General features: G+C 47.4%; 14 protein-coding genes across 14 annotated transcripts; 3 read left to right on the top strand and 11 right to left on the bottom strand.

Moving 5' to 3' along the window:
- Positions 1-125: 125 nt before the first annotated feature.
- Positions 126-754, bottom strand: P175DRAFT_0501980 (uncharacterized protein). The gene is made up of 2 exons (XM_040897283.1): positions 561-754; positions 126-500 (listed from the first exon to the last, which is right to left on the bottom strand). Exon 2 carries the CDS (start codon positions 314-316, stop codon positions 152-154), a length of 165 nt encoding a protein of 54 aa, XP_040751208.1. The 5' UTR covers positions 317-500; positions 561-754; the 3' UTR covers positions 126-151.
- Positions 313-979, bottom strand: P175DRAFT_0256470 (uncharacterized protein). Its single transcript, XM_040892709.1, has 3 exons — positions 802-979; positions 561-716; positions 313-500 (listed from the first exon to the last, which is right to left on the bottom strand). Exons 1-3 carry the CDS (start codon positions 876-878, stop codon positions 401-403), a joined length of 333 nt encoding a protein of 110 aa, XP_040751209.1. The 5' UTR covers positions 879-979; the 3' UTR covers positions 313-400.
- Positions 980-1,081: 102 nt separating this feature from the next.
- On the top strand, positions 1,082-1,297 carry P175DRAFT_0439802 (uncharacterized protein; the record flags this gene model as incomplete). The annotated part of the gene is made up of 1 exon (XM_040893984.1): positions 1,082-1,297. One exon carries the CDS (start codon positions 1,082-1,084, stop codon positions 1,295-1,297), a length of 216 nt encoding a protein of 71 aa, XP_040751210.1.
- A 45-nt stretch (positions 1,298-1,342) lies between these two features.
- On the bottom strand, positions 1,343-2,466 carry P175DRAFT_0256477 (uncharacterized protein). Its single transcript, XM_040892710.1, has 2 exons — positions 2,279-2,466; positions 1,343-2,218 (listed from the first exon to the last, which is right to left on the bottom strand). Exons 1-2 carry the CDS (start codon positions 2,438-2,440, stop codon positions 1,388-1,390), a joined length of 993 nt encoding a protein of 330 aa, XP_040751211.1. The 5' UTR covers positions 2,441-2,466; the 3' UTR covers positions 1,343-1,387.
- Positions 2,467-5,333: 2,867 nt separating this feature from the next.
- P175DRAFT_0532762 (uncharacterized protein) lies at positions 5,334-6,884 on the bottom strand (the record flags this gene model as incomplete). The annotated part of the gene is made up of 1 exon (XM_040899996.1): positions 5,334-6,884. The coding sequence occupies one exon, from the start codon at positions 6,882-6,884 to the stop codon at positions 5,334-5,336; it is 1,551 nt and encodes a 516-aa protein (XP_040751212.1).
- Positions 6,885-7,928: 1,044 nt separating this feature from the next.
- On the top strand, positions 7,929-9,343 carry P175DRAFT_0501983 (putative cyclin). The gene is made up of 2 exons (XM_040897284.1): positions 7,929-8,283; positions 8,359-9,343. Exons 1-2 carry the CDS (start codon positions 8,023-8,025, stop codon positions 8,998-9,000), a joined length of 903 nt encoding a protein of 300 aa, XP_040751213.1. The 5' UTR covers positions 7,929-8,022; the 3' UTR covers positions 9,001-9,343.
- A 253-nt stretch (positions 9,344-9,596) lies between these two features.
- P175DRAFT_0524149 (ATG3/ATG10 family protein) lies at positions 9,597-10,898 on the top strand. Its single transcript, XM_040899352.1, has 2 exons — positions 9,597-10,167; positions 10,260-10,898. The coding sequence occupies exons 1-2, from the start codon at positions 9,647-9,649 to the stop codon at positions 10,825-10,827; spliced, it is 1,089 nt and encodes a 362-aa protein (XP_040751214.1). The 5' UTR covers positions 9,597-9,646; the 3' UTR covers positions 10,828-10,898.
- Positions 10,899-11,193: 295 nt separating this feature from the next.
- Positions 11,194-12,384, bottom strand: P175DRAFT_0501985 (putative cell wall protein). Its single transcript, XM_040897285.1, has one exon. It carries the CDS (start codon positions 12,120-12,122, stop codon positions 11,511-11,513), a length of 612 nt encoding a protein of 203 aa, XP_040751215.1. The 5' UTR covers positions 12,123-12,384; the 3' UTR covers positions 11,194-11,510.
- Positions 12,385-12,464: 80 nt separating this feature from the next.
- Positions 12,465-12,830, bottom strand: P175DRAFT_0256729 (uncharacterized protein). Its single transcript, XM_040892711.1, has one exon. The coding sequence runs from the start codon at positions 12,723-12,725 to the stop codon at positions 12,522-12,524; it is 204 nt and encodes a 67-aa protein (XP_040751216.1). The 5' UTR covers positions 12,726-12,830; the 3' UTR covers positions 12,465-12,521.
- P175DRAFT_0501987 (uncharacterized protein) lies at positions 12,679-14,622 on the bottom strand. The gene has a single exon (XM_040897286.1). It carries the CDS (start codon positions 14,191-14,193, stop codon positions 12,937-12,939), a length of 1,257 nt encoding a protein of 418 aa, XP_040751217.1. The 5' UTR covers positions 14,194-14,622; the 3' UTR covers positions 12,679-12,936.
- An 832-nt stretch (positions 14,623-15,454) lies between these two features.
- Positions 15,455-16,643, bottom strand: P175DRAFT_0501989 (uncharacterized protein). The gene is made up of 3 exons (XM_040897287.1): positions 16,599-16,643; positions 15,554-16,531; positions 15,455-15,483 (listed from the first exon to the last, which is right to left on the bottom strand). The coding sequence occupies exon 2, from the start codon at positions 16,282-16,284 to the stop codon at positions 15,592-15,594; it is 693 nt and encodes a 230-aa protein (XP_040751218.1). The 5' UTR covers positions 16,285-16,531; positions 16,599-16,643; the 3' UTR covers positions 15,455-15,483; positions 15,554-15,591.
- A 254-nt stretch (positions 16,644-16,897) lies between these two features.
- P175DRAFT_0509822 (dolichyl-phosphate beta-glucosyltransferase) lies at positions 16,898-18,692 on the bottom strand (the record flags this gene model as incomplete). Its single annotated transcript, XM_040898461.1, has 4 exons — positions 16,898-17,242; positions 17,300-18,073; positions 18,172-18,275; positions 18,680-18,692. 4 exons carry the CDS (start codon positions 18,690-18,692, stop codon positions 16,898-16,900), a joined length of 1,236 nt encoding a protein of 411 aa, XP_040751219.1.
- A 683-nt stretch (positions 18,693-19,375) lies between these two features.
- Positions 19,376-21,953, bottom strand: P175DRAFT_0439233 (uncharacterized protein; the record flags this gene model as incomplete). The annotated part of the gene is made up of 3 exons (XM_040893950.1): positions 19,376-19,531; positions 19,594-21,694; positions 21,823-21,953. 3 exons carry the CDS (start codon positions 21,951-21,953, stop codon positions 19,376-19,378), a joined length of 2,388 nt encoding a protein of 795 aa, XP_040751220.1.
- Positions 21,954-23,948: 1,995 nt separating this feature from the next.
- Positions 23,949-25,801, bottom strand: P175DRAFT_0256768 (C3HC4 finger protein). The gene is made up of 3 exons (XM_040892712.1): positions 25,458-25,801; positions 24,242-25,404; positions 23,949-24,187 (listed from the first exon to the last, which is right to left on the bottom strand). Exons 1-3 carry the CDS (start codon positions 25,621-25,623, stop codon positions 24,167-24,169), a joined length of 1,350 nt encoding a protein of 449 aa, XP_040751221.1. The 5' UTR covers positions 25,624-25,801; the 3' UTR covers positions 23,949-24,166.
- Positions 25,802-26,775: the final 974 nt, after the last annotated feature.

The raw sequence follows: 26,775 nt of genomic DNA on the forward strand, positions 1-26,775 counted from the left end.
ACCCGCCAAGTCCAGTTTATTTCACTTTTAGTTAACTAGTTCTATATCTATAGATTACTATTCGTCTACTTCGAAATACAACTGTAGTGAAGGGAAGGGGGTAGCACAGGAAATCCAGCATTTATGTTGAGCACCGGACATGATATTAAGTTCAAGGTTGACGGAACCATCCATCTTCCAAGAGCTGTCGTGCTGACGGCCTATCTCGAGGGTCTAGCTTCATGATTCTTAACACAAATTCCTTATCCTCCGGACAAATTTCTCGCGTAGTGGTGAGATGAAATGGTCTCAATGTTTCAGGAGGGCTGTTTTGCATAATCCAAACAAGAACCGCCAGTCGCTCCTGGTCCGCAATTTGTTCGTACGATTCTGGAAAGGGTCCAAAGCATCCATGACTTCATCAAGTAATGGGCGAATAAAGGGTGTTTGGTTTTGGAAACGAAGTAGAATGTCTCGTTCGTTCTGTAATCGGAAGTGCCTGCTTCTCCTGGTATTTGTTCCTAAAATTGTCATTGTGAGCTTAATTTTCTGGATGAATATCAATGAAAAAGGAGGCATACGTCGCAAGCCAGACAGAGTCTTGCTTTGTCACAGTGTAAAGACCTGTTTTGCCTTTCAAAGCCTGGCCCAAGGACCAAGGTAGCCGCCATATCAAACAAGAGAATTTAGAAAATTTATTGGCTCGGGAGCAGCTTGTTAAATAGGTATATGTCTCTCTAGGAGAGTGGACGGTTCTCAAAGTGGTCAGAAATACGGCCAGCTGGAGATGTGGAAAGTTTCAGGTTCTTGGAACGCCTGTACCTCTGGTATACGTAATCTGCCTGGTAGATGCTTCCCACGAAGAAAGCGATACAGAGTGAGGGGGTAGATGAGCCCATGAGCAGATTATAAACCCGCCTGTCTGTTCACCTCTCTTTTCATTCCATAACTTCTAAAGACATAGGTCCATAGCCCGGCCGTTTTTGTTAGTGGGCTTCCCCTTTGTCTACAAACTCGAAGAATGGAGCACTAAACTGACTGTGGAGTAGTTGCACTTGTACTGTATTATTCTTAACACTCATCCTCGAAAAGCCGACCTGTAATGTGTGAGATACGTGTCACTACAACCCGATATGCCCGTTGCCCGGCGACATGCACCAGCGTCTCTCGGGATCTGATTACGGACGGCTGCCCCCATTACGCCTCGACTCAACGACAATGTGAAAATCCCAGAGAAAAACATCTTGGTCAAACTGTTAGTCGAAACCAATGCCATTTGCACAGAGATGAGGGTTATGCCGAAAGAGACACGAGATAAATCTACGCTTGTAGAGACCGAAGCCGCCATGGATTAAAGTGACTTTCGAGGAAAGGCTACATTTTGGAAGCGAGGACAGATTTTTGGTATCTAGGGAAATGTATATTCAAAATAGTCACAAACCTGAGCCGCGGTTACTTCCTGGTGCCAACATTGTTGAATGATAGAACCACATGAAATGCTGCTAACATCCGGAAATTGTGAACTTCCATATCGACTCTCGACATCATCGCTAGGGACCTCTTCGTAGGGGTACTTGTTAGTCATAATAAAGTAAATCAAGGATCCTAGCCCAAATATGTCATCTTTGAAATGAGGAGGATCATCCCATTTGTACTTAGGGTGGCGATAGCGTGTATTTGCAAACGCGGATGGAAGTGAACCGTGAAAGGAAGAGCCAGCAAAGTCCGAGATCTTTAAGTTTAAATCGTGGCCTAGTAAAAAGTTCCTTGGAGAGATATCACAGTGGACAACATGAGCATCATGAAGAATTCGAAGACCAGCTGCCGCTTGTCCCGCCCATTGGTGGCGAAGGCTGGGTGTCAGGGCTTTATAGTGACTTCTGACATATTCTCGAAGATTTCCGTGCTCTAGATATTCTATCGTCAGGCAACAGGTCAACGGATCCCATTTGATAAATCTGGGAATAGAAACGTGTTCGCCAAGTTCCTGATAAACCTGGGCCTCGAGACGCATATTCATTCGGTGGTCTTCCTCCTCATATGGGATAAAAGGGTTTGGCGTTGGGGTCTTTATCACTTCGCCTGAAGGTAATAATTCTAGGATTGCAGTCCCTCCCCGTACTAAAAACTTTCCCTTCGCTTTGTATATAACTTCGCCATACGATGGATTGGGGGTCTCCTCTCCAGGGTGAACATATCGGTACGTAATAACGGACGGTATTCCCGGAGATGCGCTCTTCTGGGGAATATCAAGAGTTAGGTGTATTCAATCGCCGCTAGGAACCAGCTCTCCACATACTGGTATCAAAGCACATTCAGTATCTCCCTCAAGGGACTTATTGGTATATCTACCGAGGAAACGACTGGAAACCCAGTGGAAGGGGCGAAATTGGAGAATGGCTAAGATAGAGGACCGTATTGGTAAAGAGAAATAAGAACAAATTATTGATAGAAACCACATGTTCGAAGGTTGGTTGGTAGTCAGAAAAGGGATGGTCGCCATTGCCCCCATTTGGCCGCCTCATTTACAGTCGGTGATCACCTGACGCCCAGTCCCACCTGACGCCCGATTTCACCACCACCAGTAATATTGAATATAAAGTAATTTAACTATATATAATTATTATTATTGCGTGATTTTTTAGTAGATAAATATAGTCATTATTAGGACTCTATATATAGTTTTTAATTAGTCTAAAAGTACTATAGGAGCCAGATCTCACGGCCTTAATAATTTACTATTAGAGGGGCCTCTAGGACTTCTATAGGTATTATTAGCCTAGTTTCTATAGATTTTTACTAGTATAAAGCTTTAGAGACCTTCTTTAGAGACTTCTTTATTTACTAGAAGTTATTTTAAAGCTAGTAATCTATCTTCTTTACTAGGCAAGTATCTTTCTTTTATTATTTTTTTTACTCTACTTCTAGTAGCTATAATTCTTACTAGAATACTTAATTTCTCTTTTACTCTTTAAGCAAGTATTATTTCTCCTCTTTAGTAAGTTATTAATAAATCTTTTCTTACTCCTTTAATATTTTAGTAAATTATATAGCTTTATCTTTCTATATTTAAAGATTATAAGCCTGCTAAATCTTTTAAGGAGAGTAAAAAATTATACTACTATTTTTAGGAGCTATAAGTTTAAATTATAAGGATTTTCTATATTAATACTTTTTCTTCTTATTCTAGAGAGCTAATTTAAGGTCTTAATAATATAATTTTAGAATAATATTTTCTATAGAAAGGTAATATATTATTAAGCTTAATTTCTTAGTATTTTTATTATATATATTAGTAATAATTTAATTTAAAAGCTTCTTAATCTTCTACTAGTCCTCTATCTATAGGATAGAGTATAAGAAATTATTTAAGGAGGGCTTAAAATTATTCTACTTATTAAATTAAACTAGAACTATTTCTAGATTTAACAGCCATATCCTTATAATTTGCTATAAAGAAAGGATATTTTTTATTAATAAGATTTATTTTCAGGCTGGCTAGAAGAGACAGAAGAAGTCTTATTTAGTAATATAATTAAGGCCTATTAATTTATATAGAAAGTCCTTAAGATTCTTGCTATAAGTAGTAAAGAGAGGGCTAAAGATCCTAATATTAAGTAATTATAGTAAATAAATTAAATAAGATAGATATATTATTAATAAGATCTTATTAATATTATAATAATTAATAAATTTTATAATAAAGTAAGATCTATAATTATTAAGAATAAGAAGTCTCTATTACCTATATATCTTATTCTTAATCTTATAGTTAAATATATTAATTAATCAGGTATATTCTAGCTTATTATTAGTTTAACTACTTATAGAGGAGATAAAGAAGTAAGAATAAAGCTTAAGATTAAAGTCTTAAAATTAGAAATCTTATATATTACTAGTAAAAGCCTAGTAAATAAAATCTAGTAAAAAAAAGATTTTATTAATATAAATATAAGTAATTAAAATTATTTACTTATAATTTTTATCTTACAGGCATTACTTAAGCCCTCCTCTAGCTATATATTTCTATTTTAAAAAGATCCTGAAATCTTTAACTAATATTCTAATAAAAAATCCTTTCTTATCTATATTATAGATATTCTCTAGCTATAGCTTATATTACTATATCTTCCAGCTTAATAACTTAAAATATAGAGTATATCTATATATAGAATTAGCTTATTTTCGCGTGATATTAATAGTTATTATATAGGTTAAGATAAGATTATCTTAGTAATACTTTATAAAGTATCTAGGCTAGTATTTTCTAGGCTTCTTACTAGTAATTTTCTTTATAAAATTCTAAAGTATCTTATAGGATATAAAGAGGCCTTGCTTAGTAAGCTTATTAATATAATTTATTAGTTTTTTTTTATATTAGTTAGTAAGAACTTACTATTATTTATATTAGTAGTCTTTAGGGTGCTGTACCCTGTGGTGGCATCTTAATAGTATTATCTGATTAATACTAAACTCTTTTATAATCTTAGTATAATTAATTAAATTACTAATCTTTAATAAATTGATTGCTTCTATCACAGCTTCAATTAAACCTATATTGGTTGAGATATAAGTTGTTGAAAATTATCAAAAAAACAGTTGGTGAGGGGAAATCAGGCGTCAGGTGGGACCGGGCGTCAGGTGATCACCAACTGTAGTCATCACAAGTATCCTAAATGGGCAATAGGGCTACCGGGGACGCAGCTCACCATGGGTAGAGCTTATTAGGGTATAATATACTGTGAACCAATATAATACTGTATCAGCTAGAAAGCTCTGTCTTGACACCTTTTTAGCTCAGCAGTAAAGTTCGACAGAAAGCCTTGTCTCCGGGTAAAGAGTACAGTACAGTAAGCCATTTGGACTACTCCTGCACCACTTCATGGTAAGCAAATAAACTAACATAGTACTTAACCTGCTACCCCGACTGGATGAACCCATAAATCCGACAATTAGCTACTATCACATGAATTGGTTATAGAATGGTGGAAAGAGATCTTAAGGTTCCAAGTTCCAATGTCGTCAGGTGTTGCCTCCAATGGTTGGACTAGACTGCCATATCAGAAGTTGAGGCAAACAGAGGAGAGGATGCAACTGTGGTTTGTTAAGGGAAAAAGGGGGGAGTTAGTGTAGAATAACAAATCAATTAGATTACAAAAGATATTATCATCTTGTAGTGGTACAGTTTCACATATGATTCCAGACCCTCTAGATACACTTGCGCCGAACTCAAATAGGTATAATTGTAGTATAGAAGCTTCAACAAATCGTCAGATATCATGGTACACGAGCCATCATGGGCAAACAGAATATGTCAATCTGGCTTTACAACGAAGGTATTTCTTCTGGTTCTGTCAAGGCCCAACAAGACTCAAACAGTCGTCTATTACCATCTCAAGTTCTCCCAGTCGCGTCTTCAAACCCTTGTTCTCTTCCTTCAGAATGCCCATGACGCTCCAGGCTTCTGAAGCAGGCACTCCATGACAGATTCCACATCTCGAGGAATTACCCCATGCGGTAGTAATCCCCGTCGATGCAAGGCCCTTGAGAACTTTGTCGTATGTGGACTGGCGAGTTTGGGGTGTAGGTAGAGGTTTCAGCTCTTTTGGGTTGGGCTGTAGAGTGGCGGATGGGGGGGTCGGGAGTGTGATCTGGGAGAAGTTCGGGGATGCTGCAATCGTCGAAGTCGGAGACTCAACACCTTCCCGGCGCGAGAAGACACTTTCAGCAAGACTCTCATCTCCCGAATCGAACCCTGAGTCACTGGGGAGAGTCCCGTTGCTCACGCGTTTGAACCTCCATTTTGGAGTCTGCAGTTCCATCGCTAGCTCGGATGAGCTATCGTCATCGCCGCTGGCTCGAATGAGCATCACGCTCCGTTGGCGAGCATCTTCTTCCCTCTGGCGCAGTTGTCTCTCTTGTTCAAGCTCTTCGGCCATAGTTTTCATGGCCTTGTCCTGGCGGAGCACCTTCTCAGCCATGCCGTCTAGCTGGACCTTCAAGTGTCCGATGCGTGTCCGAGTTTCTTCCAGCTCTTCCTGCTTCTCGGTTTTTTCCCCAAGAGCTTCATGCAGGGCGAAGGTCCTTTGCTTATAGGCCGCCTGTAACCGTCGAATGACATTCTCTGCATTGTTCCGCAGAGCATCAAAGGCTTCTTGATCATCCAAGTCGCGCATCCCGGGAGGAAACAGCGCCGCGGCGATATCGAGGTTCAGCAACTCATCCTCTGCAGGTTCCGGAAGGTCGAGTCTATTGTCTCCTTGGCGCTTGATCCCGAAAAAGGAGAATGGGCTTGTCGATGTGACCTGTTTTAGCGGCGATGGCGCAGTCATCCGTTTTTGGCCCCGAGTTGTAGACGTGGCCGAAGTATATGAAGGGGTGTGGTACTCCTGAGCACCTTGGTTGTTGTTCGCGCTGGTGGGCGCCATCGCGACGGAATTTCGGTCCCCTGATCGGTGCAGGAGTCCGAAGTTAACTTGGTCGGATTTCCCCTGGAACAAATCCGACAGCAGTTTCGCGCCCACTTCGAATTTCCTCCTGGCGAAGTTCTCGGTTGGCGGGGTAGGGCGCGTCCGAGTATAATCTAGGTCTTCGAAAGTCGGGGACTGATCTGCGAATAGTTGCCTGGATGGCGGTCGAGCAGCGCGTGGCCGAATGATTTCGGTATTTGCTCGACGGTGAAAAGACCCGCGCGGGAGATGTTGCTTCTCTGGTTGTGGTGATGACAGCGTATCAGAGCTCTGTGTTAATACGACGTCAGGGGTCTCGGAGCGGAACAAAGGATGATCATTGTAAGGCTGACTGCTGTTTTCTTTTGTAACCGGAGCAAGTGTAGTTGAGGGGTAACTTGAACTGAGGATTGCTGGCGTGGCAGCCGTTGAAGGGTGCTCAAGTTCCTCCAACATCGTTGACTTAGCCTTGACTGGTCAGCTGGAATAGGGGATGGGTCTGGAATGAGAAAGGGATGCACTCTGTCGCACCACTTGGTTCAGGACTGGAATGCCACGTCGATAGGCTATCCAATCCAATGCACGGTCACCCAGGTCAAACGCTAAGGTAGGTTGAGAGCCCAAGGAACGGAAAAGAAAAGGGAAAGGAGAAACGGGATTCAATAGTAGGTCGGGGCCAAGACCTAGTCTGTTTTGATTTGGTTTGATGTAATGGGGAGGTCGACGAGACAGCCCCTATAAAAGATCCCCTCCAAGTCTGTAACAATCAGATGGAGATCGTTATTTTCTTGATGAAGAAGGAGGGCGAAACTTTTGCTTCAGTTGTGATTCAGATTGGTGAAAATGGACGCCAAGTGAGAGCGATCACGGAGTAGTTTTAGGATCCCGCACGTGCCCCTGTCAATCAAAGTGCACGAGTAGAAGTTGGAATAATAGTTAGTTAGTTGATCGGTGTAAGTCAAGCAGTAGAGAGCAATGAAGACGATTTTTTTTTTCAAGAGACTGGTACAAATATTGCGAGGTTGGGTATATTACAGTAGATCTCTGGGGGATGAAGAAAATTGAGGTGGCTGAACGAATCTCGTCACTCCACCCTAGATCAGACTGTCAGAGAGGAAGAAACTTGATTCGGTTGTAATATATGGAGCAGTAAAAATAGTCTAGATTTATATTTTATAATTAGATTTCCTCATCCGAGGTTGTTGTATATTCTCCTAACCAAGTCAACTCCGGTAGCTACCAGAGATTGGGTCCAACTAAAGAGCTGCGAGCCTTAATGGATAATGCACATCGGAGTCACTTGTATGTAAGGGTCAGGGATAGATATGTATTCTGTATACAAACAAGGCAAGGCAGGAATCCAAACCCTCCATCCATGAAGCCCATTGAGCCCATTGAGCCCATTCCAATGTCGTCACTGCAGGCAGCTCGAAAGGGAGCTCCGACGCTATGCTTATATAAGCACCGCAGCAAAGACGGTGGACCGACAGACAACCAAATCATCCAGACAGGATCAAATCCACTGCTCTCAATCATTCATCGCTTGCGCATGAGTGAGGCATATTAAATCTTTAACTCTTGTTCCTTCCTGGAAATGGCTCCCCGGGACGTGCCCGGACTGAAGTATTTATCCAATGCATTGGCGACCCCCGAACAATTGACCAGCTCCTCTTCAGCTCTTGATGGAGTCCCCTCTGACCTGGAATCCTCGATCCGCTTTGCTGGAACCCAGCTGACACAAGCTGCTGGTATTCTGCTGCAATTGTCTCAGGATATCATAGCTCAAGCGATTGTCACGTTCACGCGGTTCTGGCTGGGCCCTGAGGGTGGAAGTCTCCGAATCTACTCGGCCAAGGTTTGTATATTCGCTCTTTACAGTCCCCCATGGGCGGGAAGGGAATGCTTGTGCTGATTCAGTTGATTGGAACAGGATGTTTCCGCCGCTGCTCTTTATATGACTGCCAAGATCTCCTTCCAACCAACCTCTCCAAGGTCCATTCTCAATGTCTACACATTCCTCCTTTCCCGAGAGGCCTCCCCTCTTTGGTTTGTGAACCCAAAAGGCTCCCCCGAAAAGCCAGTGCCCGAAACATACCACCTGACCGAAGGGGGCTACCAAGCTCAACGTCAAGTTCTCCTCCAGATCGAGTCGGCCATTTTACGCACATTAGGATTTAATACTCATGTCGCTTTACCTCACACCATCACATTGACGTACCTCCAGACCCTGGGGGTCTCCTCGCCAGCCGTTGCGCGACGAGCTTTCGAGCATCTCAACTCATGCCTCCTGTCGCCACAGTTACTCTACCTCACCCACCAACCCAATGCGCTAGCCGTTGCTTCCATCTACTTGGCGTCCCGGGAGAAAGGGGTGAAGCTTGTAGACGGGGAGTGGTGGGAGGTCTTCGATGTGGATCGAGAAGATCTTGGGTTTTTGGTGGTAGGAATGCAGAGCATGGAGGGGTTTGCGCGGGCGGAAATTGAGAAGTGGAAAGGGCGTGCTCTTCCTCTGGTTTTTGATGAAGTCGAGGCGGAGATAGAACGAAGGAGAATGCTGGAAGCTGGGGAGTGAATCCTTGAGACGACAATTTCTTCTCCACCGCTCACCACCTTGCGAGAGGAAGGCCGCAGCTCTTCCATGAATCCCGCCGATTGCAGGGTATGCGAGTCTTAATCTCGACATAACCCTGGATCAGGCCCCAGAAACAAGGCTATCACCATGATGAATGCGATCCTGACCAGACCATGTTCTAGTGTGGGATCTCATACCCATAGCGGGTAATCAACAAGGCTACATACAAGTCGATGGAAGTGAGAGCACCCGGCCGCGGCAAATCAGACAGTGCTGCTTCCCTCTAGCAGTCACCAGTAGTTAGAAATATAAATTATACCTATTGATACGCTCAATTCAATCTGACGCAATATTAATATCAACCCCCAAATTCCATCTGCGCAAGAGTTGTGGTTGTGACGAGCCTCGAGCCACATGATGTACCCCGCGTGCCCCAGGCAGCGAGGCCCAAGACCGCCACATTCTATCCGGGACTGATAAGCCGTCCGTCGTCCCTCTTTCACAGCACGCAAGGTCCCTCCATTAATTCACACATTCCATTTACCAGACTCTGTCCAAGCACCCATCCCTTCCTAATTTTCAACCTTGAATCATCCAAAAAAAAAAAAAAAAAAAAAAAATAGCACCCCACAAATAGAGCGAAAGAATGAACATCCTCCACTCCACCCTATCAACCTGGCGGGATCGCCTCGCCCCGGTCTCACGAACCTCTACCTTCCGCACAACAGGGCAGATCACCCCCGAGGAATTTGTGCTTGCGGGCGACTACCTCGTTTACAAGTTCCCCTCGTGGTCGTGGGCTGACGCCGCAACCCCAGCGAAGCGAGTCTCCTACCTGCCTCCCGGAAAGCAGTTCCTGGTGACCCGCGGGGTACCCTGTCACCGACGCCTGAACGAGAATTTCGCCGGAGATGCGAACCTCGATGACGAGATCGTGCGGGACATGCTCTCTGGTGCGGCGGATGACGATGGCTGGCTGCGTACGGGGGGAGGTGGGGAGCGCCACGAAAGTCGGATCGGGGATGTAAGGACGGTAGACGAGGCGGGCAATCTAGCGGAGCGGGAGGAAGAAGAAGAAGAAGAAGAAGAGGAGATCCCGGATATGGAGGATGATGACGATGACGAGGCGATTATCCGAGAGCCTGTGGGAGGGTCTGGGACTACGCAGTTCGTCGCCGCCTCTCCTTTTTTTTCACTGTGTTGTTTGGTTTGGTTTGGTTTGGTCTTGCTGACAGACCGGTACTTCACCAATGCTTTAGGCCGACCCGCACATACAACCTCTACATCACGTATTCGAACTTCTACCGGACACCCCGTCTCTACCTATCTGGATACCTTTCGCCGTCGGAGCCGCTCCCGCCGCAGCTGATGATGGAGGATATTGTCGGCGACTACAAGGACAAGACTGTGACCCTGGAAGACTTTCCTTGGTTCGAGGGCAGCGTCAAGATGGCCACGGTACACCCCTGCCGCCACGCCGCGGTGATGAAGACCCTCCTGGACCGCGCCGACGCAGCTCTCAAGCTGCGCCGCGAGAAACTCACGCAAGCCGGCGGCGAGTCTGCCTCGGGCTCTCCTCCCAAGCTGCTCGCCAGTGAAAGCGGCCTCGAAGGTCTCGTCGATGACATCAAGGCACTTTCTCTAAGCGACGCTCAGAAGCAAGCCGCGGACAAGGCAGCGCAGTCTGGCGGAGACGAATGGGAGGTTCTGCAGCATGACGAGGAAGACCAGGTTGCGATCCGCGTGGACCAGTACCTGGTTGTTTTCCTGAAGTTCATTGCGAGTGTGACTCCGGGTATTGAGCATGATTACACCATGGGAGTGTAAATCTTTTCTCTCAGATCGAATCTCCGATACACTTTCCAATCTTGTCTTTTTTTTTTTTTTTTTTTTTTTTTCTTGTTGTATGCTTGATGATATAAGGTGTATGGCGTTCTTCTTTCTCATGATGACATGATCAACAATGAAGACTTGAGTTCTGAACTTTTTTTTTCTGTAACCAAGAGCAGGGCCTGACATTCAATAGACCACAGGATCCAAGTATCTGACTGCTCCACTTCACACGAAGATATTAGTAGGATCTACCGATCTATACATACCAACGTGAAACATACAAGCTCACCATCTGGTTAGTTATTAGATAACCCCTCAAGCACCAACCGCAAGATAATAAGATAAGAAGAAGAAGAAAACCCTAACCCATAACCCATAACCATTAATTAAAACCTACACACACAGTACATACATACATACATACATACAAAAAAAAAAGGCTAGATAGAACATAGCATGACGAGAGGAATCCAAACCAAAGCCGGAATCAAACTAAAGAAACATAATAGTAAACTTTGTGCACATGAATGAAAGAATGAATCAAGACATCGTATCATAGTTAGTTAGTTAGTTAGTTAGTCGGTCGTGCCCTTGGGTTCCGGGAAACAAACCAAAACCAAAGCTCCACTGGAGGTCGAGTTGAGTCGAGTTGAGTCGAGTCGAGTCGAGTCCGCCATCTAAGCGCATGTGCATGTTTGGGCTGGAGGAGGGACTTCGGTAACTGTGGACTCGGGCTGGTGCTCTGGTTGCGGAGCAGGTGCCGGGGTGTGTTCGGGTTCGGGTTCAGGTTGAGGCTCAGGCTCAGGCTTAGGCTCAGGTTCCCTGCCGTCTGGCTCTCCCTCACCGGGTGTGGAGGACGGAGTACGAGTAGTAGAAGAGGTCTGAGTTTCAACCGGGGCAGCCGGGGTCGGGACCTCCTGAACCGGTGGCGGAACAGTAGTAGGAGTCGTCGTCGTCGTCGTCGTCTCCTCGTAGGTAGCGTCGTAGAAGGACCCGGTGTCAAAGTATGGCCCATCAGGAATCCCAATGGTGGTCGCGTGTTGCGCCTGCGTGTGGGATTTCACGTCATGGGTATTGTCGTCCTGCGCAGGACGATTTGGGCCTTCTTGGTAGGAGGAAGAGAAGAAGTCGTTTGTGTTGAAGTCGGGGCCGTCGGGGATACCGATATCTGTGCGTGAGGCGGCCTGGGTGGCGCTGTTCATTTGTTTGCGGACGAGCGCAGGAGCCGCGAGGACCGAGGCCGGACCAACAGTCATCAGGAGGCACAGTAGTGCTGAGAGGTTCTTCATATTATGCATTAGATAAGAAAGGAAACACCCAAAAGATGGACTATAACAAGGTAAGATTGACTTGGGAGAGAGAGAAGGAATGGGTAAGATGAAAAGAATGGATGATGCTATGACAGCTTTCTTAGAATGTTGCTTGATCGAGACAAAAAGAGGCTACATACAGAGGCTACGGGCTTTTATACTGTTGGACCTGGTCCTTGACCTAGCCTCAAGGAGTGGCGCAGTGCACAGCTGCAGAAACCCTTTCCTCGCAAGATCGTACGCATGCAACTCATCAGGGCTTTGAAAGCAAGGCCGAAAGTAGATAGGCACAGGGACGGCCCCTTTGGTACCAGGATCTCTGGTGGGAACAAGTGGCTCACTCTGTCCGAGACTATCTCTGTACACACGTACCAGCTCCTAAACAACACCCAAGTAACGAGATACATTATGTGGTCCGAGAGCTACAGTGGGCTCCGAGTTGATGCAAGGAGCTACGGAGCTATCGAGGATACCAGACCAACAGGAGAAAATAAAGGGGTCTGCACTGCTACAGTCAAGGAGCAAAGGGGTGACCAGAGACAGTTTTCGGATTGATTTCTGCAGGTAACACATGGTCATCATCTGTACCAAATTATTCAACGATATCAGCAATCATCAGAGTCATCATTCATAGTATCCATCCGCCCAGGAAGAAGAAGAAGAAGCAAGCAGGAGTGGTAGTCGTGGCAGTTTTGAGAAGCGCAACAAATAGAAACCTGGAGTCCCAGCCTGTAGGAACAAATAGATCCATCTGAAAGAAGAAGTACATAAATATGGAAACCCAATATTCACTCTATAAAGATTTCCCAAATGCAGTACCAAAATTTGTAGTGTTTTTGAATTTGATTTCCAACTCTTGTTCACCATGACCAGCAGTAGGCGCAACCTCTGTGTCGTCCCCGTCGGTGTCTTGTGATTCTGTCCTGCGGTGTCCTAGGATCAGCCTCGCCTGATTAAGAAGCCTCTGATCAACTTCCTGCAGAAAGTCGTCGTCGTGCTCCCTTTCGTTTAGTAGGGATAAAGGCCCTTTAAGGGCTGGATCGTCTGGCAAGTCTGGCAGGTCGGAACCCCCCGAGAAATACGAACTAGAGTTCTCTGCCGGCTGTTGGACGCGAGTCGCGGAGGGGGCAAGGGGGTCTTCACTCTCAACAGAGGGACCTTCAGTAGGGGACGGTTGCTCAGTGTCCACATCCCGATCGATGACAGCCATTGGGGTGTGTCCTGCATCCCTGACACGGTTATTTTCTGGGGGGCCTAGCTCCGAAAGCTTTAGCTTCAAGCTGTTGCGATGCTCCCCAGGAGCCCTCTGTTGGGACGAAACCGAGGGAGAGGTCTCACGAGACGACGGCGATGGCGGGGTCATGACCCGGGCAACGATTTCGGGTGGTAGCGCCGAAGACTTGAGGGTAATTCCGTCCAATGTACTATCGAGTTTCTCTATCGGCACTGGTATACTCGTAGATTCGATAGCATGAGATTTGGGGGAGAGCGCAGCGTCTAGGGACGGCGCAGCCAATATAGGATTTGGCCCTTGCTCCAGAGCTGTTGCTGATTGACTAAGGTGGTGATCCAATTTCCCCGTATCGGGAAATACTCTTGTGGGCCGGCTCATGGGGAAAGACCCCTCCCAAACCTGGGAGTTCATGGTCGGCGCAGTGTGGTGGGCTGGATCAGGTATCGCACCGGTCGCAACGGTTGTCGCGACACCCCTGCTTTTTAGCAGCGACTCAAGCTCTTTGATTCTTAGTTTCAGCAATTCCCGCTCCTTCGCCCATAATAGTCGTTCCTCCGCAAAAAGGGTCCTTTCATGGTTGAAGCTGATCCGTTGGCGATCGAGGACCGACCGGGACTGTTCGAGGTATGCGATCGCAAGTGTGGGGATGGACTCTCCCTTCCCTTCAAGCGTCTGCGCATAGTCTGGGTCCAAGGTGGGATGTGCATTTGGTACAGACTGGGAACGTCGGATAGGGGTAGCTGTGGGAGAGAATCGCACCTCCTTGTACAGGCTACCGTGCCCATTTGGGAGCTTGGTGGAAGTGGCGGACTTCATCACCGGTGCTTTACGCTTCAAAGGGGGGGAAAAGGGGGCAGGAGGTTCGGCGACTGAGACGATCCAAGGGGCAGTTTTGCTTTGCCGCTCATAAATGAATAAACCCAGGGAAGGAGTGGACAAGAGGAAGAGTGAGGCGAAGACGAGATGGTTGTAACTATTGGAACAATTGTCAGTTCGGAATTTCTGCGCCCGAGAAGAAGCCTCAGCCTCGACAGCTCTCTGGACCTTTGGCGGGGTGATCGAGGGTGGAGAACAATTCTGTCAGAAGCTCTCAAAAGGACAAATTGGATTCGAACCAAGGATCCATTCCCAGGAACCAACGTACCACTAGATGCCAACTCACGAGCCAGTGGAGGACCTGCTGGATCAGTCAATCAAGGGTAAAAAGCAGGCATCCAAACATCGACGGACAAGTGGGCGGAGATGCGCTTGACTGCATGAAGAGGAGAGGCTATGAATGACACGTCCTCTGGGTAATCGTGATAAAACAACCGACGATAATATACGGTATAATCCAAGGGTGACGATTGCGAGAAGGTAAATATAGATGGGACATCGAAACAGTGAAAGGGGGAAACATGAAGACTATATATCATTATTTCGTAAATATTACAAATCCTCTAGAGCTAAAGATTTGCTCCATACCGTATATTATGGTATGTAGGGTAGCTTGGGGCCGATCACAAGATAGGCATGACGTTGTAGGATCCTATCGCTGCATCCGCAAGATTTATCAAGACCAATTCTATCCGAAAGGACAGAGGGAGATAGATCTTCGCAGTGGAGGAGTCGTCTGGGTCCATAAGCGTCGGACCACTGGAGGGTGGGTGGTGATCACATCCGAGGCCACTGCACCATGAGAGAACTCAGTTCCCCATGACATACATACTGTCAGAACCGAGTGCTGGAGATCGATCTCGAGTTGTATCTCTTCTTCCGGCTTCTGAATCCCCCCGAAGCAGCAGCAACCCTCGTAACACAACATAGAGTAAATCTTCAACAGCCAAAGAAAAAAAAAAAAAACAAAAACAAATCCCATCAAAACCCCTTTCCACGAAATGACATACATACCAAAGCTGTGAGCAGGGATTGGGGGATTGGGGAACCCTAGTTCTTATTCCCTGGATGGAGACGTGCATGGGATATCTCTAGCTCCTCCACGCCAATCTCACAACGTCATCCTGCAGATTGCACGCCACCAGTAAGCCACGCTTTGACGGGTTCGACTGAATTCTGTGTTTCCCTGTTCGCTCTTTTTGGGGGAGGAGGGGGGGGGGGGGGGTTGTCCTTCACTAGTAGTTAGAATCAGGTATAGAAGTCACTTTCCCAAGAAAAGCAAACAGGAAGCAAAACTTACTAGATTTTGAGGACATCAACAAGCCAGCACCTCCTCCGTTATTGCACCAAAAGCCCCCGTGCTCTATACTGACCAGCTCTCCCCCCCCTTGAACAAGGCAAGAAATCCATCTCCTTCTGTAACCCCCCAAACACCATCTCCAAATACCCAATCCCACGGACCGACAAGTCCCGCTCTGCCACAACCGTTGTAGCCGCACAAGAGGCAAAGCAAAACCGCGGATCCAGATAAAAAACAACGTCAGACCAATGCGGCAATTTCTCCCCCAGGATGCTCGCGGCTCGATTATACTCGGCCCATGTGCGCTTGGGCGTCCCCGCCTGTGAATGGACGAAGAAGTAGATCTCAAACCCCACGCTGCGGATCCGATTGCGCGCCGTGGGACTGAGCATGTCGAGGAAAGCGCCGAGGTGGTCTAGATTGAACGAATTCAAGAAGAACAGCGTGTACCGGGAGTAGAGGAAGTCTTCGACTTCGTCGTGGATTTGGTGGTTGATGAAGAGCAGAGATCGGACTTGGCCGTTTTCGCCGACCCAGTTGGGACACATCGAAAGCGCGCGGTAGCGGCCGCGTGTGGTAAATGTGTTTCCGTCATCATTGACAACGATCATGGGGCGATCGGTGGTGTATTTGTTGGGGACTGCCACAATGTAGTCGTAAATCATGAGACGGAGCTCTAGAGGGAGGTTGAGCAAGGGCGCTGGTGGTTGCGGCTTGGTGACTATTGCCATTGCTTCCAAGGGTGGTGGTGGTGGTTGTTTGTGAGAAAGTACTTGGTAGTTCGAGTACTTAGCTAAGCTCGTCTCCCAGCTTGTTCAGGAGGTTTTGGATTGTGCAAGCATCAGCAAGAATGTAGCTGGCGATCGACTTATGCCTATAAGCAAGTAAAGGAGTATCAGGTGACAGTGAATGGTTTTGTCGTTGGTTTCATGTCATATCGGGCAATCCGAAAGCGCATCAGAAATTGACAAGTATTCCCTAGCGACAGCAAATCAATCAATCCATTCGAGAACGTGAAATTAAATAATGACCTGGATCAGCCCACCTTCATATCTTCTCAGTCGGTATCAAGGCTGATAAACAACGCCCAGTGAGCCGGTCCGCAAAGCTATTTATTGTTACGACTCGGAGGTAGCCGAATCGAGAACTTTATAGCCGACATGCGCAATGAGGATGATATGATGCTTACGGACGATCCCACAATAGCTCATATTCGAGCTTGGCTGAGCACATCTTGATTTTTTAATGAAACAGTAAGATACAAAAGGAGCTTCCCTCCCCTCCCCCCCCGGTAGTAGACCAAAATTCATATCATTTTCGACCTCTCTTCGATCGAGGGATTTATCAAGTTCGTCTATAAACACCTAGTGACCAGGCACCGCGTAGCACTGCTAGGCCCCAAGCCATCCCGATGCTATCTCGTAGAACGTTTAGCTTGCTTCCCTTGACTTCTCGCCAGCAGACGGGGACCTCTGCAACAGGGATTTGGGCAAATTCAGCCAGCATGAGCATCTCGACGTCAAAAATCCAACCCTCCGAATGCATGTGCGGGATAATGAAAGGGAGCGACGCTCTAGAGAACAACTTGAATCCACACTGGGTATCTTTGATGGTGGCCGTTTTGGAAGGCGTCATAAGCCAGAGGATTAGATGAAACGAGTGCATCAAGAAATTACGCAGTTTTGAGCGCTGTAGAATCACGATTAGTTTTCGGGGCCTTCTGGGCAAATCGGAATCAAAACTTACCTTGACGACGGCCTCGCTTCCAACCATATGAGCTCGAGAGCCAACCGCAACACCGCGTCCATCGGAGTCCTCGATCTTCTGACACGCCGTGACAAGTTTTCCCAGGTCCTCAAAGTTGGTTGCCCCGTCGGCGTCTGCAAAGATGACATACTGGCCACGAACATGTCTCATTCCGTGGGTGACAGCTCCGCCCTTGCCTCGATTCTGCGCCAGCGTAACCACGCGAATGGTCCCAGGAGGGATGTGAACGCCCTCCTGTGTTCCAGGCGTCCAGGGACCGGCATAGCCTTTCGGATGGAGTGAAAGCTGGTGGTCTCGCGCAAAAGAAAATGCCATTTCTTCTGTACTGTCTGTAGACCCGTCCGAGACAATGATAATTTCCCAGCCCTTATTGCTGTGGATCGTACCGTTTGCTGCGTGGCCATTTGCATGTCCATTGGTAGCTGATTTCCGTTGCCGAATTGCTTTCTCTTCAGAATCCCTCAATGTTCCATACATCCGTTCTAGATAATTGACCGCCTCTTCTAACATCCCACCTAGACGGGTTTCTTCATTATACGCTGGTATGACCAAGGACATGAATAGAGATGCATCTTCTATGGTCGAGGAGTTTGGCAGACGATCGGCGCGTTTCTCGCCGTCCAGAGCATCGTTCCAGCAGGGTAGTGGTTGGGGCTCAGTGACCGATCCGTCTTCTGTGATGGTTCGATATTTTTTCTCTTCTGGTAATGGTTGCCGTGGGACTGGGGCGACTGATGAGAGGAAAACGTAGAGCTAAAGAATCTCGAATCAGCAACGCTCTTTGTTGAAGCTAGTACAAGATTGGAAGGGAAACCCCATATCATAAACAAAGCCCAGAGTCTGGCACATACAAGGACAACTAATCCAATCGATGTCGTGGCTAATGCGACCAGAATGACGTAGACAGGAACACTGGCAATGAGCTCAGCGCAATGGACGCAGACTTCGGATAAAGCTGGGTTCACCATGGTCAAGGTGATTAACAGATATTAAGGGGGAGGTTAACGGTATGCTCTGGATGTGAGGTGAGCAGGATTGTCGTCGATAACTGGTGGGAAATAAGCACCGGAAATGCTCTCACGGGACAGAGACAATCCGTTGTTGGCCAGCCATGCGATGCGGACTCTGTCGCCAAATGATTAACAAGGGCAGGATGAAAATTGGCATGCGATGACCATGACGAGGAACAGGCCAGATTTGTCAAGAAATCCACGCGGGGGGGAAGAAGGGAAGAGGAGGGAAAAGACGACCCTCGGGCAGCGTGTCTCTCGCCAGCTTGTCCTTTCGGTTGGTCCTTGGCGGGTCATGATACTGCGCGAGAAAAGAACCTCCCCGTTCCCCCCACCGCTAAGAAGTCACTAAATGCCGCCATCGTGCAAGTCTATTTTAGTTCTCCGTTACAGAGGGGTCGAGGACTAATAGTAAGAAGCACGTAAGCTTAGTTTTCCGTTAACATTTAACTATGACTGTTGTTGTTGAATCAATCCCCCAAAGTCTATAGATGGCGTAGAATGGAGGTCATTGAACTCTTGAGAGATATACACGAGAATTGCTCCAATGGATTAACTAGAATTTTCCGATGGGGTTCGGTTATCCATTTGCTATTCTGTCTACTAATGGCTAAAGCATTTCGGAGCTGCCTAAACGCCCATTCCGAAATCGTCCACTCCGCTCAGGTATTCACATGGGTGGTGGACGGTATTGTACAATCCTACCTCCTAGGTAGATACTTCTATCCCAGCAAGGATACGTATATACAGGTGCAGACAGGTGCAGAGTCGCAAGCCTGCCCTGCCTTGGATTTAAGCGATCTCTGTCGCCTTCCACGTGGGTCTATACAATGGTATAGACTCTGAACCAATAAAATATCCTCCACCCGCCCTTCAGCTGCGTGATTGGTCGCCTCCGGTCATTTCACAGTATTGCTGTCTCAATAAGCAGATGGCACGGAGTCATGTATAATTTGTCAAAGGCCCTTTGAAAACCCGTACAATTAGGCATTAAAGAGAGGGCCAATGACCTGCTCACCGGAAAAATCGGAATCTGCCAGCTGGGTTAGGTATCGTGCATTTCCACATCGGTGATGGGCCTCTTCGGTACACCTTTACCGTAAAACGGATGGTGTTGCTGGGCCAGAGTGTCCAGTTCTGAGGCGAAGTCGGTGGCGGAGAAGTTTCGGCTGCTGGCATCGTAAGTGATCCAACGATTGAACTACATGTCATTAGTATTCTCTTCGCACACCCCCTTTTCGCCTTCGTTTCTCTGAGACGCACCATAGCAAGCCTAACTCCAAGCCATAGACACCTGTGCATTCTGGACAGATCCCGAGACGGTGGTTCGGTATTTCGCCCATCATCCGCAGTTGGTGCATCGTTGAAAAATCCGGATGGGTAGAGATTTTGACTCCAGATTTGACCACGGACAATGAAGTCCTCAGGAAGCCATTTTTCTTCGTCGGAAATTGGGAACTCAGATCCTTCGATGAGCGTGAAGTCGGTAAAATCGCGAATCAAAGTATTGAGGAAAGCGGCAACTTGCTTCCACGGCACTACAAGCTCAACATGCTTGATGCTGTTTGAGGTGCGCGATAGACACCATAAGAAAGCAAGAGACACGTGGAACGCCGGGTAGATATTCGTATCGCCCACTTGGTCCAGTATGACCGAAAATGTTTGGAATGATAAGCAAGAGCCGTAAAAAATGAGCTGTGATAGTGTCTTGGAATCTCTGGAAGCAAGAAAATCAGCTTCGATGGTTTTAAGTTCTCTAACGTGGGTCCAATGTCTGTGAGAGGCGATGTAGATGTCTTCCATGGACGCCGGATGGGCAGGTCCCTGGAGGAACTCGGTGGGTAAGAGCGCGTTGGTTGCGCCATACTCAAGGACCGATGCAAAGTTACAGGACACAATATAGACGCCTTGCATTTTAAAAGCTGGGCCCGTTCTACCGATATACTGCTCCAGGAATGAGAGGAATTCGGCGCATGTCCCCATAAAGGTATCTGAAGCATCGCGAGTAAACATATAACCATGAGCTGCCACGAATGCTGTTACCATCTCGGGAAGACGGTGAACTGTTCTAGGGCCCCCCTTTAAGAGTGGATTGAACAAGAGGAATATACTTTCCCGAGTACCCGCAAATGAGTGCACATTGACCAGAGATTTTGTGTAGTAGAAAAGCTGTTGCACAATGTCCGGCCGGGCTAAAACCGCGAGATGATGCTGGATCCGACCAACATCGGGGTTTCGGTCGGCAGCTTTGTTGTACCAGTACCTTGCCACACCGGCCCAGACTTCACGCTCGCGAAAGTCCGTTTCTTCGACGGCCATGCGGTACCTTGAGAGATCTCCAAGGCACTCAATCCAGGTCTCTTCAAACGAGGGAACGGTCTCTAATAGCAGAGTCATCATAGAATAAGCCAAATAGATGAAAGTCAGCATGTGCTCTAAGGAACCAGGGAGTCGGTGGCGCAGTAATTCGAGGAAGGCGTGGATTCCATAGCGCCACATTCGGGCTGGCATCGCGTACTTCTCCGATAGACGTTTTAAAACAGGGCTCGCGGATGGGTGTTGAGAAGCTAGGAAGAAGTCGTGATGCTCCTGTAGCAAGGTTCGATGCAGGGCAATTAACGCTTGCCATTGCTGATTGGATAACTCGGCTTTCGATTGGGATTGCTGGCGGTCGATCTCCATGCATTTCTTTTCCACCATGACTAGTCCGGCATAGATACCTCGAATTTCATTAATCAATTGCTCTTCTGTTATAGGATGAGTTTCTGGTTGTGGTAGGATCGCATAAGACGCTGTACCTCCGGCTACCGCAAATACTCCTCCAGCGGATTTCTGATCATTACTCAAATGCCCCGCAGACTCCTGGCCATCGCCCAGCCCCTCCGTGGATTCGCCCGAGGCCCTAGACAACGAGCCCATTTCGTCCTGTCTGGCGCTCAGGGTAAGCGGAAATCTTTCGTCATTCGAGACGGGACTAGAGCGGATTATGTGCTGTTGTAGTCGTGACGGTCCGCCATCGTGACCGATAAATTCCTCAGTGGAATTGACGGAATATCGCAGACGCGACTCGCTACCCCCGGGACTAGCTTTCGCGGCTCGAATTTCCGCTGCTGCTCGGCTCATGGGTCGACTAAGCGCGGTGCCCGACCCAGGGTGTTGTTGTATCTTCCGTGTTTGGCGACGTCCTTTGAGCGTGTTCGACCACGAAAAGTCGGCAGCCGGGTCGCTCACCGCATCAGAGCCATAGTCATCCGGCACATCGGTCGAGCCAGCTCTCTTGTGCGAAAACGAAACGCTGGCGGAATGATGCGCACGATTGGAGGTCATAGATCCATCGTCTGACAAAAATGCCATGCGCGACCTCCTGATCAGTCAGTTAGAGGGCTTCTGGATTCTAGAAAGAACAAGAGCAGACAGAAAACGGTCCGTACCGTCTTGCGGGTGCTGAACGGGGGGAAGAGAATTCGTCTGGGGGATTATGGAGCTACTCACTTGGGAGAACCGTCCCCCGGGTCCGCCTCGGGAGAGCCCATAGGCTCAGAGTCTAGCTGCTTGCCGTCGTGGTAGTCCCGATGTCGAAATGGAAGTGTTTCCCGACTGGTACTAGCATTTTCGTCGCTCATCGTACAGGTTGCTGTAAGGTTACGTCACACGTCATCTGATTCGATCAGTTATTGGTGCTCACCATATTATTATTATTAGAAGGGGAGAGATCTAAGCCTTTGAGGAAAGATGTGGGAGAGAGGGGCGCGGAGTGGGTTAATATGAAGAAGAAGGCCATACATACGCACGGGTACATCGGTTCTGGGGGGAAGCAAGTTGAAGCCCAATGTCCGCGATTTAATCGAGGGGCTCGGAAAGTAAATCGGCGAGGCTCCTGAGCGGTCGTATAGACGTTCCAATCGGTGAGGTTGACAGTGATGACATCAATGCGAGCAATGAGATCTGACTGGCGCGCGCTGTCTGGAGATCGAAAGCAATCTGGAGATGCAACACGTTGAAACTGAAAGGTACAACGGGGGTAAATTTATAGCAGGCCAGCAGATGATGACATTTAGATTTCTTAGGCAACTAGTCTCGTCTCTCTGCCTAGAGATGACCGGAGCAAATCAGTTCTTGGAACTTGTAACGTTAAATTTGGGAGATGAAAGGATTCCACCTGCGTCTGTGAATGGACCAGTTGAAAAAAAAAATTCCCTGACAAATTGATAGATGCTGAGGGGCTGAAAGTGCAACAGGAATGATAGAAATACTTAAGTACCTAGTACTCGGACGGGGTGGCAGGAGAGAGAGAGAGAGAGAGAGAGAGAGAGAAAGAGAGAGAAGAGCACGGTTGGGTGTTTTCTGGGAGAGGGAATCGTAATCTTGATACCGTAATATTCCACCGTGCTACCTAACCTAGTAGTACTGAATTACTAGTACCTACTAAGTACTACTTCGCAGTAGGAGTAGCACTGGCAGTATATAAGGTAGTTAGGTAGTAGATAGGTGATGTTAAATAATAAGAATCAGAAGAATCCTCATTGATGGTAAGAATCATCCAGTCTGCTTGTTACATAAGGAGGACGGGAGCCTGATGATTCCCACCCTAGTTTAGTAGTTGCCTTGTTGAATTTGTCCCACATCAACCTTACGATAGTTAATAGTTTAACTAATAATAATGAAAGAAGAATATGATCATTATTAATATTGCATGGATCAAGCTCTATCCGTTTCAATGTGCCAGCCTGCATTAAGTTCCTCTGATAAGCTCCTGGAGAGTACTATTTCCTAAGTAATAGTGTTTGTATTTGCACAGACAGGTTGCCACAACAGACATTCTCCATCCAAGCTAGTGGTTGCCTTGTCCATGCGACCCATTGGATGCATCATGAAACGTTCAAATTCCCGACTCTGAACCTCCAATTCCTAATGAGCTCCTCTACCCACAGTGAGCTGCGTCCCCTTAGGGACCTACCGACCCACTCACTCACCACTATCAAATACAACATCATGGTCATCGTGGTAAGCTTGTCTTCGGAGGCCCCGTTGCTATGGGCCTAAATTGGCAGATATATATGCTGGGAGATCAGGGAACTAAGGTACCCTTGAAATATCAAATGAGTCCCCTCTGCTTCTCTGCGGTAAGTGATCCTTCACTTCCTTGCGGCAACAAGCTATGCTAATGCAATGTCATGGATAGCGCGCTTGATGTGAACAATAAAAATGTTCACGGCCTAGCTCTACACAAGCGCTGAGGGCTGCACAGTATGAAGGCACTCTCAGCGGCAATTTTTGGAACTAGAGTTGCCAATCCATGCAAGAATTGCCAGTTTTTGATTGAGCTACATGGAGGGGATTTGCAGAACTTCTGTCGATTTGCTGGGTCTGCCGGAAAACAATTCATGACTAGGGATGGCATCCTCGTCCGGGATAATCAAGAACAAAAGTCAATTCTGGATCCAGCACCACGCTAAGTAAGATAGAACAGGTAGAACCATACCGGACTCCAAATTTAGAAGTTGAAATACACTGGAAATTTGAGGTAAATAAAACAGACAGTAGAATAAAGAGAGAAGGGAAAGGGAAAGAGAAGGACAATGAAGTAGAACGTAGTAACCAGGGAATTTATCACCCGATATTTATCATTCGCTGTAACCATTAATGTTGAAAAGAAAACAAAAATCCTACCCCTGACTTTGTGAATGACTTTGTGAACCGTAGCGCCGTTAGATGCGATCGTAGCCTGTAACCGTTGAAGGAAAGAAATTTCACTGGGTTGGAATATGCATAAACTGTATGAAGAGGTGCATGAACCTTGTTTTTTTTTAAAAAAAAAAAATGTTCATCCAAAGAATCATGGAAAATAAATGCGATACTAAGCTAGTTAGTTACCGGGCAAAGGTCGACAGAGCAAAGACGACGGACGTACCTTTTGTTTCACGGGTTCGCGACACATAGGACAGTTAGCCTTCCCCTTGGGAAACCCTTGAATCGACGGGATATGCTGGTCCGCACACCAGCGGCAGAGAATGGCGTGTCCACAAGGAAGGACCACGGTATCAACGAGCTGGCTCATACAAATCTTGCATTCCAGGTTGAGGGTCATCTCTTCGGTTTCTTTGGGCTCGGGGCGACTCTCGTGCGGAGCATCTAGCTCTTTCGGCGGAGGGGATGTCCCATAACCATCAAGGTCCGAGGCATAGCGCGTGCCCTGAATTAACGTCTCCTCATACATCTGTAGAGCTTGGGCTCCACCAGCGCGCATACTTCGAAGCAAACTCCTTAACTGGGCACTACGGTTTGACGCTGCATGCTGGTGCTGCCGATGTGTGATTTGTCGATCCGAATTCCCTATGCTCCGAGTCGCTGGCCCAGTGCTGGCAGGTATGACTGCTGAATCTTGGCTCCCCTGTATCTGTGAAGATGGCTGGGGTGAATGTGCGGCACTGGCGGTGGCTGTAGGTCGAGATCTCGCACGCACATGCTGGGATGCGGTGCGAATTGGTTGCGTCCCAGATGCAGTGATGGGAGCCGAAGCCAAGCTACTAGTCCGCTGGTGCCGTCTCTGGGGACCAACGCCGGATGGTGTCACTCCAGACTGGGGAAACGGGGTGTAAGGGCGACTCTGTTGAATTTGCATCAGTGGGTTAGGGGCCGGAAGCAAGCCTATGGCCGGAAGCGGGTTTGATGCAGCGATGGGCTGGGTTTGGGTTTGGGACTGTTGCATTCCCTGTTGGATTTGTGTCGGCACACTGTGCATATAGGACTCGGCAAACGGTTGGATTTGGTTGAGCGATAACGACTGGGCAGAGGCTTGAGGATAGTAGTATGCGTTCTGAGAGGGTGTACTGGTAAATTGCGGTGCAGTTGCAGGATACGGAAAACTTGACCACTGGCGGCCGATCTCTCCGTACTGGTTCGAAGTGGTGGTATTCAGACTGAGAGAATCGTCGAAAACATTGCCTGTGTTTGTAAAGTTCCCGTTATTGCCCATAGAAAGGGCTGAGTAGGCAGAAGGTTGGTTGCTCATGACAGATAGCAGATTTCCATCCGGGGTAAAGGAGCCGCCGTTGTACGTATTGGTAAAAAGATCTGCTTAATTCCCAGTTAATAGATCGGACCCAGAGATTTTACATTTTGCCTACCTTGTTCATTAGGATTCGATGTATATCCCTGGGAGGAAGATTGATTTGTGGACTGCGTAAAAGGGTCGGTACCTGGAATGCTATAGGCGATAGAACCAGGTGCTCTTGAGCCAGGAAGCCCCAGGCCAGGGTCCTGCATCGATGACTGTTGCAGCCCTGCGTCCATATTCACGGTTCTAGTCCCTGGGAAGATGTCACGATATCGAAGGCGACAGGGTAGAACCCCCACGGAGAGGAACGCAAGGGATTCCTGTAACTAGGAGTTTGAGTGAGGGTTAAGGAGATGCGAAGTTGAAGTGGAAAAGGCTGGGGAAGGTGAGGTGGTTCTGAGGGAGAGGCTTCCTGACACAAGGTCTAAGAAACGAATTCACTAAGCGAGCTTAGAAACGTCAGAACACAATGCAGGCAGGTTGACCCCCGTTGCCGGAGATATCCGTTAAAATAGTTAGGATTTGCACGGAGATGAGGGCAGACTTGACACATGCGAAGGCTCTAATGGCAACACCTGGTTCAAGGTTGGTGCTATGGGCATTGGTGAAGAGGCCCGGTTGCCGAGAAGAAATTGAGGGTTGACTGCTGAGATTGAAAAAAATCGACAGTCGAGTCTGGTGGGGGACAGTCGAGGGCTTGTTTCTGGATGTAGATAGGATGCAAGATCGAGGAAACCCAGGCCAACATGATTTGCAGCTGATATATTGTCCAGAGACCTGATAGATAGAGAGAAAACAAGGCCTAGTAATACCTTTAAATCCCCTGGCACTCTCTGTAATAACACCGCCCACAAGGCTGACAGCAAGTGAAGCAGTGATATGATGAATTCAGACAATGGAGGGTGAGGCTAGTTTCAGGCCCGTAACCGGGATGGATTCATGAATTAGGAAACAGGCAATCAACCTCCAGACCAGATGTCACAGGTTGGCTACTAGTGACAGGAAAGCCTTGGGGCCATGATGCTCTAGCAGGCGAACAGATCCTGGGGATAGAAAGGGAATTTGGGTGATAAAAGGGGGGAGGGGGTAAAAGGCCCAGAAACAAAATAGTAAGAACCGGATCTGCTACACCAACAACAAGAGACAAACAGGGACGCTCCGGCTACAAAAAGCAGACAAGAAGATCTCCAGCAGGTTTTTTTTTAGTATTTTTGATCTGCTTCTTTTTTCCCGTACCTGTAGTTATTGTTTTTTTTTGTTCCCTTTCTTTCTATCTTTCTCTCTCTCTCTTTCTTTGTTATTGTGGACTGATTACCTCCAGGTCGACAGAGTGTGAGTGGTTAAAGAGGTCTAGAAAATAGTGTGTACCAGGCCGAGGAAAGAGGAGC

The sequence above is a fragment of the Aspergillus ochraceoroseus genome (assembly GCF_002846915.1).
Source record: "Aspergillus ochraceoroseus IBT 24754 chromosome Unknown P175scaffold_5, whole genome shotgun sequence".
Classification (NCBI taxonomy): Eukaryota; Fungi; Ascomycota; class Eurotiomycetes; order Eurotiales; family Aspergillaceae; genus Aspergillus; species Aspergillus ochraceoroseus.